General features: G+C 44.6%; 1 protein-coding gene across 1 annotated transcript; it reads right to left on the bottom strand.

The window, feature by feature from the left end:
- Positions 1-312: 312 nt before the first annotated feature.
- taldo1 (transaldolase 1) lies at positions 313-12,481 on the bottom strand. The gene is made up of 8 exons (XM_036963426.2): positions 12,174-12,481; positions 7,909-8,032; positions 5,550-5,657; positions 5,006-5,137; positions 4,576-4,751; positions 4,191-4,388; positions 1,004-1,149; positions 313-766 (listed from the first exon to the last, which is right to left on the bottom strand). The coding sequence occupies exons 1-8, from the start codon at positions 12,271-12,273 to the stop codon at positions 734-736; spliced, it is 1,017 nt and encodes a 338-aa protein (XP_036819321.1). The 5' UTR covers positions 12,274-12,481; the 3' UTR covers positions 313-733.
- Positions 12,482-12,593: the final 112 nt, after the last annotated feature.

Here is a 12,593-nt window from a genome sequence, read left to right as displayed (position 1 = left end):
AAATGGTTTGAGGAGTAACATTATGGACTGATTTCTAGACAGAAGTATAAAGAATACTTCAATAATTGTCAGTGACTGCAATCCACACTAAGTTAAACTAGCCACTACCAACAAATATTAGCATATTTGGACCAAATCCCATGTTACTCAACCACCCACATTTAGCATGTTTTTAATTTCATGCCCAAAGCATCTCTTAATGGGGAGTTTTATGCAACGTCAACAAGTAAGCCAGAGGAAGACTTAAAACAAAGAAGCTTCAGCAACTGTTATACCCACTCCTGGCTTAGTGAAACATTCAGGACAGAACACAGGTTCACTGAGGAAAGAGTTTAATTTGTGAAACTGTTAAATCATTTTCCTGAGGAATGTTCATAATTGTTACAGTTTGAAGTTGTTTTTCTAGATCACTAAAGGGCTGATGCGTAAAAAGACTGGACCGAGCCTGACCGTTGTGTTCGTTCCTCTGACCAAATCTACAGTGCTGCAAGTAACAAAAACAGCATTGCATCAGTGCTGGATTCACAATTTAAATCAATCTCTGCATTGAGTAAAGACAAAAATACAGTAAATTAGAGTCAATCCAGGCCTATAGTGGCAAGTCATTCATGTTGAGGGGGTCCCACTTTGGGGGTCAGGGGAGGTGGGAGAGTTGGTCCCTTGGGGCCCCAGTGGTGGTTGTTGCACAACAGTCATCGTTTCCTGCTGGGAGGGTTGAACATCTGGTCCCTCTTTACTGGCCGTTCTTCACATTCAGCATCTTCTCCTGTGGAGGGAAACAACCATATGAACGGAAACAAAGGCAAGGGAACTTAATTGTCGACGTGTCACCTGCAGGACACCATGTCCAGCATTACTTTATTCCAAACAAGTCTTAAAAACATTAAGATCAGTCAATAGTTTTTGCTGTTCCTACATGGACTTTCCGCCAGACTCCACCTCCTGCTACTTTACAGGTCATTCAGAAATATTTACAACCTCAGCGCTCCCGTCACGGTCTCACCTTGATCATGGTCTCCAGCTTGATGGCGTCGGCAGCGAACTTGCGGATGCCGTCAGAGAGCTTCTCCACGGCCATGCGGTCCTCGTTGTGCTGCCAGCGGAATTCTTTCTCATCCAGGTGAACCTTCTCCAAATCACAGGCCTTGGCTAAACAGGGGACAAAAAAGTGAGATGTAAGGAATTGCCATTAGTTTAATTCATCCTTGGTCCAATGTGATTATGTTGTCCCCGTCCCCAGGCCTTTGAAGGACTGGTAGTATGGCTGCAATCTACCAGAATGCTTACGGCATATGGTTTTACTTAGAGAGGAGCTCATTATCCCCTCAATGGTTTCAGATGTATAATGAAGGAAACAATGTCTGCACTGGGATGCAGGATAAATACCCCTTTTCAATGCAGACCTGGCCCAGGGGAAGAGACATGAGCATCCATTTAAGAAGCCTCAAAGATAAAGCAGACATTGAAATACACAGGAGTTCCTAAATACATAATGAATTTGGTTTTGCTCTGTAGGTTTGTGAACTACAGCCATTGTTGCCCACGGTTCAAATTGTTGAGACTAATAAACAAAATGGTTATGAAACATTCCTACTCAGAGGACTGCATAACCAATGTTGAAGGGGCTTCAGCAAGTTCTCCTTAGGAGGGGTCTAACAAAAACTTGGTCTTTGACCTGCTAGTGTGTAACAGTAACTTATGGGGCTCAGATGCTACCGCAAGGGGTCACCCAAGTAGACCTACTTCACCAGCTTTCCTTGAACTGCATGACAGTTCGCACCAATTCAAATTGTTCTTAAAATAAAGTTTAATTGAACAAAACTCAAGTTTTAAAAGTAGCCAAAATATTTGGCTTGAATTAGTGCTTATTCATACAGTACATGGTTACCCTCTGCTTTCTGAGGAAACATTGTGTCTGGTGCATGACACCCACATCCCTCCCATCAGCCCCTTGTTCCCATCTGACGCTTTGAGCAGGTTAACATTCAAAACAAAGCCGGAGTGTGAGAATGCAGATTAGTCACAGCATTGTGTAGGAGTCCTGAAGATACAATCTAGAGTTAAAGTATAAGGGAAGAGAGCTTCTTCCATGTGCTTAGATAACATGTAACCCTCTGTCACAACCATGATACATCACTGATAGTATATTTACTGCATCACTGAACCCATATGATGCAGTGAGAGTTCCATTAGAATATGAACCAATGTTATAACGACACCGGCATGGACCAGACCTGAGATGGAACACCATTTGAAACACTTCAAATACTTTCAGAGTTCACACTAGACTGCCTGGGGTGCAATATGTTCAGGGTTTGCAGTTAACACTATTCTATTGGTTCATTAAGCCAGGCAAACACCGGTAACATATTGGAAACCAGGCCTGACATCTACACAAAAATCTGTGCCCAAGAAAGCAAAGATGGCTAAATGACTACCGCCCAGTAGCACTCACATCAGTAGCCATGAAGTACTTTGAAAAGGCCAGTCATCCCAGGAACCCTAGACCAGGGATGGGCAAACATAGGCCTGAGGGCCACATCAGGATTTTGAATTTGAGGGCTGCCTTTTGGGGGACCAATGGTCTGTTAAAAATCTATTTGTGGGGGGCCTCCCGAGTGGCGCAGCAGTCTAAGGCACTGCGTTGCAGGGCTCGAGGTGTCACTACAGCCCTGGGTTTGATCCCAAGCCCTGTCACAGGTGGCCGTGACTGGAGACCCATGAGGCAGCGCACAATTGGCAGGTCAAGATTCCCTTGTCCCATCATGCTCTAGCGACTCGTGGCAGGCTGGACGCATGCACGCTGACAGTCACCAGGTGTACGGCGTTTCCTCTGACACATTGCTGCGGCTGGCTTTGGTTTAAAAACAGGCATTGTGTCTAGAAGCAGTGTGGCTTGGCCGGGTCGAGTTTGAGGACGCACGGCTCTCAACTGTCGCCTCTTGAGACCTTACGGGAGTTGCAGTGATGGGACAAGACCAACTACCAATTGGATACCACCAAATTGGGGAAACGGGGTCATATTCATAAAAAAATATTTTTTAAGTCTCACGGGCCAGATTGAGATGCCCAGGGCCTGCACTTTGCCCCAGACCCACTCCAATTCACATACAGATGCAAGCTATTGCACTCCACACTGTCCTTGCAAAACCTGGTCAAAAGGACCACCTACAAAGCTAAGGACCCTGGGACAAAACACCTCCATCTGCAACTGGATCCTGGACCTCCAGGTGGCAATGGTAGGCAACACATCTGCCACACTGATCCCCAGTGGTGCGTGCTCAGTCCCCTCCTGTACTCCCATGACTGCTTGGCCAAGCACAACGCCAACACCAGCCTTAAGTTTACCGAGGTCAGAGACTGGCCGTGTGGTGCCAGGACAACAACCTCTCCCTCAACGTGCTCAAGACAAAGGATATGATTGTGGATGACAGGAAAGAGGCCCGAGCACACCCCCATTCTCATCGACGGGGCTGTAGGTGAGCAGGTTAAGAATGTCAAGGTCCTTGGTGTCCACAGCACCAAATTATCATGGTCCAGACACCAAGACAGTTGAGGGCACGACCCCCCCCCCAGAGACTGAAAATTTGGCATTGGTCCCCAGATCCTCAAAGTTCAAGAGCTACACCGTCGAGAGCATGGTTGTGTCACCGCCTGGTATAGCAACTGCTCGGCAGCCGACCATAAAGGCGCTACAGAGGGTAGTGCGTACGGCCCAGTATGTCACTGAGACCAAGCTTCCTGCCATCCAGGATCTATACACGAGGCGGTGTCAGATGAAGGTCACCCACCCCAAAAAATTGTCAGACTCCAGTCACCCTAGTCAGACTGTTCACTGCTACTGTACTGGGGCACCAAGTCCAAAAGGCTCCTTAATAGTTTCTACCCCACGCCTTAAGACTGCTGAACAATCAAATGGCCACCAGGACTGTTTTGATGGACTAACCTGTACCCCCGCACATTGGCTCGGGACGGATACCCCCTGTATATAGCCTCATTGTTATTTTATTTAGTAAATGTCATCTTAACTGCATTGTTGGATAGATGCTTATAAGTAAGCATTTCACAGTATTCAGCACATCTGACAACCACAATGTGCTAGCAAAACACATGTTCATTCTCAACTGTTCCAGGGAGGGGCAGTGAGGTCATACTAGTATCCTGTAGGGGGTAGCAATGAGTCCTGTTACCTTTCTGAACCGTGAGCATTGGTGTGACTGTGCTGTGGTCTTTGCTCAGCTCTCCCAGTAGGCCGGGGGAAATGGTAAGCAGGTCACAGCCAGCCAAGGCCTTGACCTCCCCGGTGTTCCTGAATGAAGCTCCCATCACCACCGTGGTATAGTCATACTTCTTGTAGTGGTTGTAGATCTTGGTCACACTGATCACACCTGAGGGAAGAGAACAAAATAAAGATGTTTATGCCTAATAAAGCCACTCCAGTGCAGTAATGAAGTCAATACACCCATGTTGCCAGGCATCTTATTTATACTCGTAAGGTCTGGGACTGTTGAGGACAACCTAAAGTTTAGAAGCTAACACTCATGCTATCAAATGGTGGCTCAGTCAGCCCCATACCTGGGTCCTCATGGGCCTCGTAGCTCTTCTGGTCAGTGTTCTCCTTGTACCAGTCCATGATACGGCCCACAAAGGGTGAAATGAGGGTGACTTTGGCCTCGGCGCAGGCCACTGCCTGGGCGAAGGAGAACAGCAGGGTCATGTTGCAGTGGACCCCGTGCTTCTCCTCTAGCTCCCTGCAGGTACACACACATTGACAGGCACATTAAAGGACAGTTAACAGCAGAGCTTCACTGTGCTTCCATGGCTGTCAAAGCCAACATTTATTAGATTGACACTAAAATTATTTCTAGGTTGGAGGCAAATTGTTTAACCATTTGCATCAAATTACAGTTTTGGCAAAACAAACATGTTTTGAAAATATTCTACTTTACTGTGACAAAATGCCTCTAAGGTAGATGACTCATGTTCCCCCCCCCATCTCACACACCTGCCAGCCTGGATGCCTTCCCATGTTGAGGAGAGCTTGATGAGAACACGGTCCTTCTTGATACCAGCCTCCTCGTACAAGGCAATGAGCCCCAGGGCCCGAGACACCATCTCATCCTTATCGTACGAAAGCCTAATGTCAAGTGGAAGAGGTTGAGTTAGTCGATCTAAATATTAAATGCTTACTATTTGGTAGAGCCGTTTTATGTGGACTCCATACCAGTCATTTGAGTCTGAGGCTCTGCTGTGAACGTGAAAGACTTTGTTCAGTGAGAGAGTCAACTTATCAATTTGTTACCCTGATCTGTAAAGGCTCCAGGTTGCATTTGAGGCACCAAGTCTATTCAGCTACTTTGTGGAATCAAATGTATTTTTACCTGTAATTTCATATGAAACATTCCCCATAGCCATTATCAATTTCTATGTTCAGACATTTATATTGAAAATGTATGAGTGGGTGTTATTCTGATAGCTGGTGTCGACAGATACAAAGCACGTCATGAGCGACTTGTGTAGGCCCGAGCGGCGCAGGAGGCTTCCTGTACCTGGCGTCTACCTCCGTGGAGACCCTGCCTGGGATCTTCTTCAGGATCTCCAGGCCGAAGCTCACAAACAGCTTGTCCATGGTGTTGGTGACCTGCTCCTCCTCAGATCTGATGACACAGGAACAGGATACTGGTGAGGTGCAATACCTCAAGCATAGCAAACATGTGAGCATAGCTTTCAGCAGTAGACTAAGGATTTATTAACCAAGTAATCACTTGGAGTACACCAGACATTGAGTTGCACCCCCACCTCCTTGACCAGTCTGCTCCCTGTCTACACTGATTTTATTTAACCAGGTAGGCAAGTTGAGAACAAGTTCTCATTTACAACTGCGACCTGGCCAAGAAAGCAAAGCAGTTCGACAAGAGTTACACATGGAGTAAAACATACAGTAGAAAAATAAGTCTATATACAATGTGAGCAAATGAGGTGAGATAAGGGAGGTAAAGGCAATAAATAGGCCATGGTGGCAAAGTAAATACAATATACCAATTAAAACACTGGAATGGTAGATTTGACAGTAGATGTGTGCAAAGTAGAAATACTGGGGTGCAAAATAAATACAGTAGGGGAAGTGGTAGTTGTTTAGGCTATTTACAGATGGGCTATGTACAGGTGCAGTGATCTGTGAGCTGCTCTGACAGTTGGTGCTTAAAGCTAGTGAGGGAGATTAGCGTTTCCAGTTTGAGATTATTGTAGTTCGTTCCAGTCATTGGCAGCAGAGAACTGGAAGGAGAGGCGGCCAGAGGAGGAATTGGCTTTGGGGGTGACAAGTGAGATATACCTGCTGGACCGCGTGCTACGGGTGGGTGCAGCCATGGTGACCAGCGAGCAGAGATAAGGCGGGACTTAACCTAGCAGGGTCTTGTAGATGACCTGGAGCCAGTGCGTTTGGCGACGAGTATGAAGTGAGGGTCAGCCAACGAGAGCGTACAGGTTGCAGTGGTGGTTAGTATATGGGGCTTTGGTGACAACAGATGGCACTGTGATAGACTGCATCCAATTTGTTGAGTAGGGTGTTGGAGGCTCTTGTAAATTACAGCACCAAAATCGAGGATCGGTAAGATGGACAGTTTTATGATGGCATGTTTGGCAGCATGAGTGAAGGATGCTTTGTTGCAAAATAAGCCAATTCTAGATTTAACTTTGGATTGGAGATGCTTAATGTGAGTCTGGAAGGAGAGTTTACAGTCTAGCCAGACACCTAGGTATTTGTAGTTCTCCACATATTCTAAGTCAGAACCATCCAGAGTAGTGATGCTGGACGGGCAGGCCGGTAGCATACGGTTGAAGAGCATGGTGTCGTCTGCATAGAGGTGGATCAGTGACTCACCAGCAGCAAGAGCGATATATACAGAGGAGTCGGCCCAAGAATTGAACCGTGGCACCCCATAGAGACTGCCAGAGGCCCAGACAACAGGCTCTAAGATTTGACACTGAACTCTGTCAGATTGAAGTAGATTTAACAAGTGACAACATGGGCTCACATCTTTCACCTGGTCAGTCACATGGAAAGAGCAGGTGTTGTTAATGTGCATATTTAAGCAGTAAGACCCAGGGGGTGTGGTATATGGCCAAAATACATCACAGCTAAGGGCTGTTCTAATGCCCGACACAAGTGTCTGTATACAAACCGTAGCATAATTGGCCACATAACAAATCAAGGTGCCTTATTGCGATTAAACTTAAAGTAATCAGAGCAGTAAAAAAATTAAAGTTTATACCGGTGGTAGTCAGGTCAACAGCTGTGGAATGTCTATCAGCATTCAGGGCTCAAACTATCCAGTTTATTAAGTGCTGTAATAAACTTTAAATGTTCATTCACTTTCCAGTATTGATGTTCTCACCTCAATCCTACTCAATGCATTCGATTTGGCATTGATTATTCTCTAAAGTGCACTAGAGGCTTGGAAATACAACATTCTAAACAAGGCAAATAATGAATAGGAAAGCCAAAACTGATGTCTTCAGATTTACTTTAGTGGCTTGGAAATATTTGTTCTTTAGACTAAATGATAGGTGCCAGTTGCAAATGGACACTTCAAAGTTGTCAGTCACCAAGACAATGTTCATAACGGGACGAAGCGACCGTGAAACACATGTAGTTTGCAGGCATGTGCGAGGCAGACTGATCAGCACCCTCAGGGCACCTGCATTGTCAACACTTATCTTGAGCAAAGGGAAAACGCCTGGTTCTTTGTTCACTTGAAATCCCATTGTTTAAAAGGGGAGGTCAGTGGAGTCACTGAACTACTATACAAAATCTAGAAGCAGTGCAGAGTTGCAATATGATCACATGAGCTTATTTCAATCATTGAAACGGTAGGGGTTGTAAACATTTCAGAGTGCCCATCTTACCCGCCCTTGGCGATGCCGTATTTGATGGCCTGGTCGACCAGATGCTGGTAGGCGGCCATCTTGGCAGCAGCCAGGATGAGGGAGGGGTTGGTGGTGGCATCCTGGGGCTTGTACTCTTCAATGGCTGTTCAGAGAAGTGGGAGATAGACAACAAGTTAAGAACAGCTCACAACACTAGGTGTTCATAGCCACACTAGACCTACGCATGAAAAATGAGAAGGTGGCCATAGTACAGTTTGTCCATTGAGACACCGTAGCCAGTACACTTCCTCAAAATCAATCAGAATGAATCTGAAAAACATTAAATGACAGATTTCTTAGTGATGTTTCTGCCAAGGAGACCTCATACAATTTTACATGAACTGTTTGGTGCAGTATTTCAATGAAAAAAGTGCCACTTATTGAACAAAAACTTTGAAGAAACCCCACTGTTGACCAATCACCTACAAGTGGGCGTAGACTTTTGCTCTAAACTTCAGCTTGCCGCCAGAAAAGTCAAAAAATGAACAAAAAAATAATATATGCAGGAACTCAACCGAACTGTTTCGTCTGGGAAGCCTGTGGACGCCTTCAGTCCCAAGGTACATACAAGCCTTCATAGGACACAACTTCATTCACCAATCTTATCCTGAGATGTGTAGCTGTGAAATAACTCAGTAAAGGGTCTATGCAGATATTGCTTATGCCTATTTTGAATAGTCACTTATACAGGAGAGAGAACTAGAGAAAACTCTGGATGGGTCAAGAAGCACTGGTCTCAAACAGTGACCTCTGCTGTAGATACAAGCCAACAGCAGTTTCCTCAACTAAAGCAGAACATTGTACCTGCAACACTGCAGTAGAAGAATGACACCAGATGTTCAAATTAAACAGTCAAGGTTAAATCCCTTTAGCCTGTGAGGTAGCCTAATAATGAAGCATCCTAGGAGGTCTAATACAGAGTGCGACATTGGGGTAAATTTGAATGAAAAAACAAAGTACTTTACCTTTATTTAATTAGGCAAGTTAGTTACAAACAAATTCTTATTTTCCAATGACTGCCTAGGAACAGTGGGTTAACTAGCTTGTCAGCTCGGGGATTCGATCTTGCAACCTTTCGGTTACTAGTCCAACGTGCTAACCACTAGGCTACACCAATTGTTTTGCTTTTCCTACTTTGCACTGGAGGGCCTTTACTATAGCCTTGTTAGCCTACGGTCAGGGTATTCGCCAGTTACAGTTTTGATTAGTATACTGCCATCATTGTGATATGCCATGTCAGCTACACTGAGGGAGGCCTGTGGCGATGGGCTTTAGACCAGCTGGCCAAGCTTCTGCCACTGACAGGGAGTAGGCAACACAATGAAGCACAAAGGCCCCCTGTGTTTCTCTGAAAACAACTAACACATTCTAGGCTCTCACCATCTCATTCTGGTCAAATACCCTACTCTTTTAGCCAGTCCTTATGGCTGGATCTGTCACATGCAGCGATTTGCAATCCATTCCCACAGCCACCCATGTTATCACCATTATGTATTACTGGCAGTGATTAAACAATCCAAAATAGCATATCCAAACAAGCCGTTTGTGAATGAACAGTACAAACTTCTGGTAACTGAATTATCTGTTGGAGGTCTTTGGAGAAAGATTGGATAACCAGGCAGTCAGAAAATATTGTGTTTGTGGAAAAACATGCAGACAATTCTCCACATCAAGAGCTTTGGATTCACTTTATCAAGACAGATTGTGTAACTGTTCAATGAGAGCTTGAGGCATACCCCAGGGGGTCAGATATGTGGATTAAGCCTGCACTTCAAATACCTGGTAGTTATATAGAATGTATGTATTAGTAAGACCCACCCAATTAGAAACCAAAGTTCCTGTCCTTTTCACTATAGTTCAATGATTATGTGCCACATCTGCAATTACCACAGTGCAGTAACACCGAGTTAGAGTGTGCAGTAACACCGAGTTAGAGTGTGCAGTAACACCGAGTTAGAGTGTGCAGTAACACCGAGTTAGAGTGTGCAGTAACACCGAGTTAGAGTGTGCAGTAACACCGAGTTAGAGTGTGCAGTAACACCGAGTTAGAGTGTGCAGTAACACCGAGTTAGAGTGTGCAGTAACCACACAGATTACAAAAGTAGTTAGAGTAACATGGCATGTTAAAAGGGCAACCTCAGGCTAAAGTGTTCCTGCAATTTGTATACTACTTCCCATTTGTTATGCACACCAGATGACTGCCATGCATAAACACTAGTGACCATGTGTTTCCCACATGGTTCAGGAAGAGTACAGGGTTGCACTTTTAACCAAGCACTGACAAATTTCACAGGGACAAAAAAAAAAAAAGGGTTGCTCAGTTTGAACAGGCTTGTGCTTGCAACCAGTCAATATTGCAGATGCCATGTGTGGGTTTTACATGTAAGGATAAGTAGATGCCATGTGTGTTCCTTTGAGAAAAGTTATGAGGCACTTTTCATTGATTGTTTCTTTTAGTAATTCTCATAGCAGAAGCCCTCATGTCTGTTGGTGAGGTCTTTTCTTGAAGGAATAAGGCTTAGCTAAATCAGTCCCGTCATGTAAGCCTACACAGAGACCAACCCTAAGATAAGACACACTAACCACCCCCATTTGAACAAAGACAGCAACTGGCAAGATAAAGCATGTTCTGTGCCAATGTAATCTGATGCATTTATTCCATTGAAAGAGATTAAATTTACACCCTCCCCATCATTGGGATAACTGAGGAATTGTACAACTTACCGAGCTGTTCACCATTCTGCATGCCAGCAAAATATTGTCAATGAGAACACTTAAAAGCCATCACGAGTCAGCTTAAATAATTTAGCTATGTTAAGGTAGACAAGGTATTAAGCTTTGCAATATGGACAAACATCCATATATCACACTATATTCCAGACAAGAGTTTATTGAACTTGATCAAGTTTGAAAGTGATTGTTCCTGTTTTAATCCTACTGGTATGACCCACAGGTAAAATGACTGTAGCACCACGAGAAGAGCAACATACAATACTAACTGGTGTGGTTCAACTGTCCTTCAGTATTGCAGTTAGAGTTTCAGTCTTCAAACCAGTTGACCAATGAATGCACTGCATCGCACAAGAGTTGGCCAGTGAGGTCCTTTCACAATGGGATTTGGCCAAGGGCACCCTTTCACAACATGGAAATCAGGCCTATGGGTACATCAAGGTTCCTTTCACCACAATGCTGAGGCATGAAGCAAGGTCACAGATAACTTGGTCAATCTTCAGAATCATAGACCATTTGAGTGACTGGTCCTATAGACACATTCTTCAGGTTCCTGCAACAGTGTATTTTCTATAGAGAGCAAAAACATTTGAAAATAACCCTGTCCTAAAGACTACTGCATTCAGGGAACAAAACCTGTGAAGCTCCAACACCCCTTCACTTATCCTGAGAATAAACATTCTGTGTAGACTGAAGCAGCATGTCATCAAAGCCTATCCACTTAGTGTGCCCCATTTCAGCCTGGTTAACATTACCCTGTGGCAGGTAAACCGTTTCTGTCTTGTCATCCTGACTTGCAGTGCAAGCATGAGGAAATGTTTGGTTTACACCACAATGGAACTAACGGATTACATCATTCCTACTTCCTTATTCAAACGGAAGAGGAACCAGTTATCTTAATCTGGGAGACAGTAATGTCAGTCGAGGGCAGTGAACATGGCATTTGTATAAATCATATAGCTAACCAACTACGCTGAACGGTCTTTTAGGTAGTCCTCTGCATTTAGTGTCATTTTACTAAAACCCATTAGTTTCACGTGGGAGAACCAATGTTGAGTAGTTGGGCGTGACAGCGTTAACGTGCGTGCCCTGACAGGAGTAAGTCATTGTTTTAAAATTGCAATTCCTGTTTGATAGCTCACAACGTCTTCTAAATTAGACAACACCTGAAAATAGAAACGCATAACTATATAGTTCCCATAGTTAATCAACATTAGCGACCAAGTGGCAATGTATGGAACGTGCAAGAGCCGTGGTCATAACTAGCTAACGTTAGCCACAAGTGCAGTAAGTTAATTATTAGCCAAACATGATACGACAGCTAGCTAGCAACATTAATTTAAAAGCTAAAAACATAGAAGTTTATCGGAATTAATATTCGAGCAGACTACGATAAGTAGATAACGTTGACGCAGCTATAAACCTTGCAACATGTTACATCAATGTGTTCTAGCGAATGCCTGTCTAGCCTTGGCTAGTAACGTTAGTGCATAGCGGTCAATCCAATCTGTTACCGTTGAAGTCTCCGGTGTCCGCCACGACCACTGTGTGTTTCTTCAGCTGCTCCAACGCCGACTCCATCTTTCGCCGTTTGTCTGGTGACACACTAGACATGATGAAGGGAAACAAGAGAGCTTTTATATTCACAAAGCACGTGAGACAGACGGAATTTTGGATCGACGAAAGCGCGGTGTGGACGGCGGCGCTCGGGAGCTGGAGAGACAGGGGCGCGCACGTTGGCTGTTTGAAATCGGTTTGAAGCAACAAGTTGCTCTCGTCCAATGGAGAACGATACTTGCTCTCACGCCTCGTACTGCTACTTGAATTGACCAATAGAATGACTTGTCGGGGAAGTAGTTCATAGACTTCTTGTGCATATTTAAGGTGCATGCATCAGGTGTTGTACACAGTATGTCTTTTTTCATTGCTCTGAT

The sequence above is a fragment of the Oncorhynchus mykiss genome, chromosome 26 (genome assembly GCF_057628025.1).
Source record: "Oncorhynchus mykiss isolate SJ-2025 chromosome 26, ASM5762802v1, whole genome shotgun sequence".
In the NCBI taxonomy this organism is placed as follows: Eukaryota; Metazoa; Chordata; class Actinopteri; order Salmoniformes; family Salmonidae; genus Oncorhynchus; species Oncorhynchus mykiss.
The sequence above is the reverse complement of the archived record's forward strand: the minus strand, read 5'-3'. Positions and strand labels throughout refer to the sequence as shown.

Excerpts from the sequence above, each read along its gene's own strand:
- taldo1 (XM_036963426.2), bottom strand. The coding sequence starts at position 12,273 with ATGTCTAGTGTGTCACCAGACAAACGGCGAAAGATGGAGTCGGCGTTG. Across the intron at positions 4,752-5,005 it reads GAAGGCATCCAGGCTGGCAG|GGAGCTAGAGGAGAAGCACG; the intron begins GTGTGTGAGATG and ends GTGTACCTGCAG. Across the intron at positions 1,150-4,190 it reads AATGCTCACGGTTCAGAAAG|CCAAGGCCTGTGATTTGGAG; the intron begins GTAACAGGACTC and ends TCCCCTGTTTAG.